Raw genomic sequence first — 3,556 nt, forward strand, 5'->3', positions numbered from 1 at the left:
TTTACTAAAGTAATTTATTTTTTTATGTCAACAATATTTAACTTAAGGAGAATGTTAACATGTGTGAAGATAAATATGGAAACAATTTATTGAACTTGTGGTGTATTCAATTATCTAAACATTAAATTCTTTGTATCATTAAATGTTATATTTCTATTTTTAGGTAGTTTAACATGTGTTCTTAGGGCACAAGTTAACATGACGCTTAGCTTAAAAAACAATTCAAGTTGATCAGGTCAGTTTAACTTTGTATACTAATAATAACTAACTTTTTTTGGAATTATTTTTATATTATTTTATTTTATTTAAAGAAAGAAAACACGATCGAGAGACCAAATAGATTTTTATTTTCCTTTTTGTTTTTTTGACAATGGGAGATTTTTTTTTTTTTGAACGTAGACAATGGGAGATAAACAACCATCCTTTCGCGTTTATAGCATGCTACATGTGTGTACTCACTCATACCTAATTTCCATGACCCACAATTTTGAAATGTCAAGTACAAATTATTCGAATGTTTAAAAATAATTCAGGATTAGTATTATTTTTTATTTAAAAAAATAGGGAAGGGAACATTTTTATTAATTAGTGACATTTAAGTACATTTTACAATTGTTCATAGGAGAATTTAAGCTAAATATCCTAAATTTATAAAGTTAAATGTAAACCATTGAACTTCATTTTAAAAGAAAAACTTTAACCATTGAACTAACACGTCTGGTGGGTTAGATGTCAATACATCGTATAGAGACCATTGCATTTTAGGGATGATTTAATTTAGACTGCACTTAATTATAATAAATTGTATCGCTAATTTTTTTTAGATAACAAAACTAATTTTTTTGAAAATTATATTTATAGACTTAAGATAGACAATATTATTATACACGATGATTTAAACTCTTTTCAAAATATCAACAACATCTGGTGCTAGAAAGTTAAAAGTGTCAAAAATGAATAATATAAAAGCATGTTGATCAGCCGAACAAGTTTTCTCATGTGTTGGTCACTTTGCTTAAGCAGATTCGAGGGTCGCTTGTCCCACAATAAAATCTATTGTTCTAAATCCCACACGGAGGAAAATTTCAATCAAGTCCACACAAACATGCTTCATTGCTATCCAACCACAGAGAGGCGTAAAAGAAGATAAATTCTCTACCTTCTTTGCCAATTTTTGTTGTTGAAAATAAAAAGACATTGTTTCCATTTTTTTTTTGTTAAAATAATTTAGTGGCAAAAATCTCAAACATCAAGTGTGAATTTAAATTCATATCCCAACTTATTAAATGTCCTTTTCCAATTTTTAATTTCAACAAATATTTTGTCAAATTCACCGAAATATTAAAATTAAATATTTACTGTATTTGACTAGAATAATAAAATGTGAACCAAACAAATTTTAATTTCATTTTCTTTAACTTAATTTCCATTTTATATATCCGTTCAAATCATATCATACAGTACATTCTTTAGCTTATGTTATTTTTCTGTCCTTTACATATACGGTAATTTCAAATAAAAGTATTAATTTGGGACATTAATTTGCTTCAAAAAAATAAAAATATTACTGTAATTCTGAAGTTCAGAATAAATAAATAAAAATTTTCATCATCATGTCTGGACGCATGTTCCATGATTCACATCTTCATATCATAATTTTATAATTAATTCTATAATTCCCTTTTATCTTGAAAAAAAAAAGGGAACAAAAAGGTGATATAGAGAGAAAAATAAATTTACATGCCTAAGAAATTAATTAAAATTTCATTAGCCAGATTAATTAATTTAGGAAAATTATCTTTTCCTCCTTTTTTGATTTTTTTTTTCATTCTTTCATGATTTCTATTGTGCCGCCGGCAAGGTTCCGTGCCGCCACGGATCGGAAAAATCATTGGAATCATAATACACATCGGAATGATTGAAAATTCCATCAAAAGCAACATAATCAGTATTAATATTCTCATAACCATAAGTTCCAAATCCAGTTCCTAAATCAAACGAGTCATAACTCGGTATCTGATTCTCAAACTCCCATAACTCACCGATTCCGGACGAGTCAGACAAAACTCGAGCTAACTCAGTTTCATCTTTCTTTTCTTCATGAACCGACGGATATCCCGGTGGAGGAAGTCCGAGTTCGTCGTCGGAAGCTTCAAGAAGATACCCGATCTGAGCCTGAGACTCGCCGGAATCTGACGTCACACGAAGGGAAGTAGGAGAAGAAGATGATGCAGAGATTTCATCTTGTAAGCTCTTCATAACAGAGTCAAGATCTTGAGTTGAAGGAGTTGGATCAGAATCGTTCAAGAAATCGAGTAAATCGTCTCTGAGTCGCTTTGCCTCGGACGATTCACGTTCTGACTCGTTCGAGTCATCACGTAACCGTTTCTTGGAAGTGTTATCATCGGCCATTTATTTAATTAAAAATAATAAATGAAAATGAAAAGAGAGCAAAACGGTGGCGTTTTGTTATGGTGGTGTAATAAGAAGTTTGAACAAGAGTTGACACGGTGGGTATGAAGAGAACTCGTAGGCTTTATATATAAGGGGGGACAATGGAGAGAGAAAGAAGGAAGAGAGTGTAATGATGCTAACTAGGCAAGCGCGTGGGACCGAATTCTTAGTCCATCACATACACAATTGATTTTTTTGGTTGCCTTTTTGTTTTCATGTTTCTCGATTCCTTTTGTTTTCACTTTTTTCTATTTTTGTTTTTAAATGGCAGGTATTTAGAGGAGATAATTCTCGCGTGTGAGCTTAGTTCAGTTGGTAGGAACATTATACTATATGTGTAGAAGTTCGGTTTTAAATTTGGGACACTCCACATATTCATTTTTAAGGTGAATTTTTTAGTCATTAGGCTACTTGACCAAAAAAAAATTTAGAGGAGATAACACAAATCTCTTTTAACTTAACTATGGTCGTGAATTGATATTTGACTTTGACATACAACAATGTTAAAATTCTTAGAATGTGTTTGATTTTAATGAATGAAACAAGAACAAAGAAAAACACTGAAACTAATTTGTTTCTATTTTTTTTATTTATCTCTTTTATTCTCTCAAACTAGACACATCCTTGAAAGAATTTGCCATTGATTTGTATTCTACAAAACTCAATGAATTAATCTTTGTAGTTGCGTGCAGAGACATTTAAAATCTATATTTATAATTTTGATATATTCATAACTATGGTGACAATGTCTCTCCCGTTTTTGACCAAAATACTTTTTAATTTTCTTTTAAAAAAAGATAGTGACTGCTTTTTCCTTTTTTAATTAAAAGAAACATTTGAGAATATATTTACAACTTAGACACACACAAACTATATTTACTCATGATAAGTGATTTAAATAGTAATTTTTTGTAAACTTTTATGAAAACGTGTGAAATTAATGTATTGAAAATTAAAATATTCTACTTTTTGAATAAATAATATATTTAAATGAAATGCTTAAAAAATGTTTCAGGGACACTCGTTAACAAAACATTTATTTGTAAAATAAAATTGTCCTAAAATATGAAATCAATGAAAAAGAGAAGTTGTTCTTAAATAA

At 29.3% G+C, this 3,556-nt stretch overlaps 1 protein-coding gene across 1 annotated transcript; it reads right to left on the reverse strand.

The window, feature by feature from the left end:
• Positions 1-1,564: 1,564 nt before the first annotated feature.
• On the reverse strand, positions 1,565-2,524 carry LOC123900300. The gene has a single exon (XM_045951502.1). It carries the CDS (start codon positions 2,410-2,412, stop codon positions 1,843-1,845), a length of 570 nt encoding a protein of 189 aa, XP_045807458.1. The 5' UTR covers positions 2,413-2,524; the 3' UTR covers positions 1,565-1,842.
• Positions 2,525-3,556: the final 1,032 nt, after the last annotated feature.

The sequence above is a fragment of the Trifolium pratense genome, linkage group LG1 (assembly GCF_020283565.1).
Source record: "Trifolium pratense cultivar HEN17-A07 linkage group LG1, ARS_RC_1.1, whole genome shotgun sequence".
Taxonomy (NCBI): Eukaryota; Viridiplantae; Streptophyta; class Magnoliopsida; order Fabales; family Fabaceae; genus Trifolium; species Trifolium pratense.

Coding starts and splice junctions, on each gene's coding strand:
- LOC123900300 (XM_045951502.1), bottom strand. CDS start 2,412: ATGGCCGATGATAACACTTCCAAGAAACGGTTACGTGATGACTCGAAC.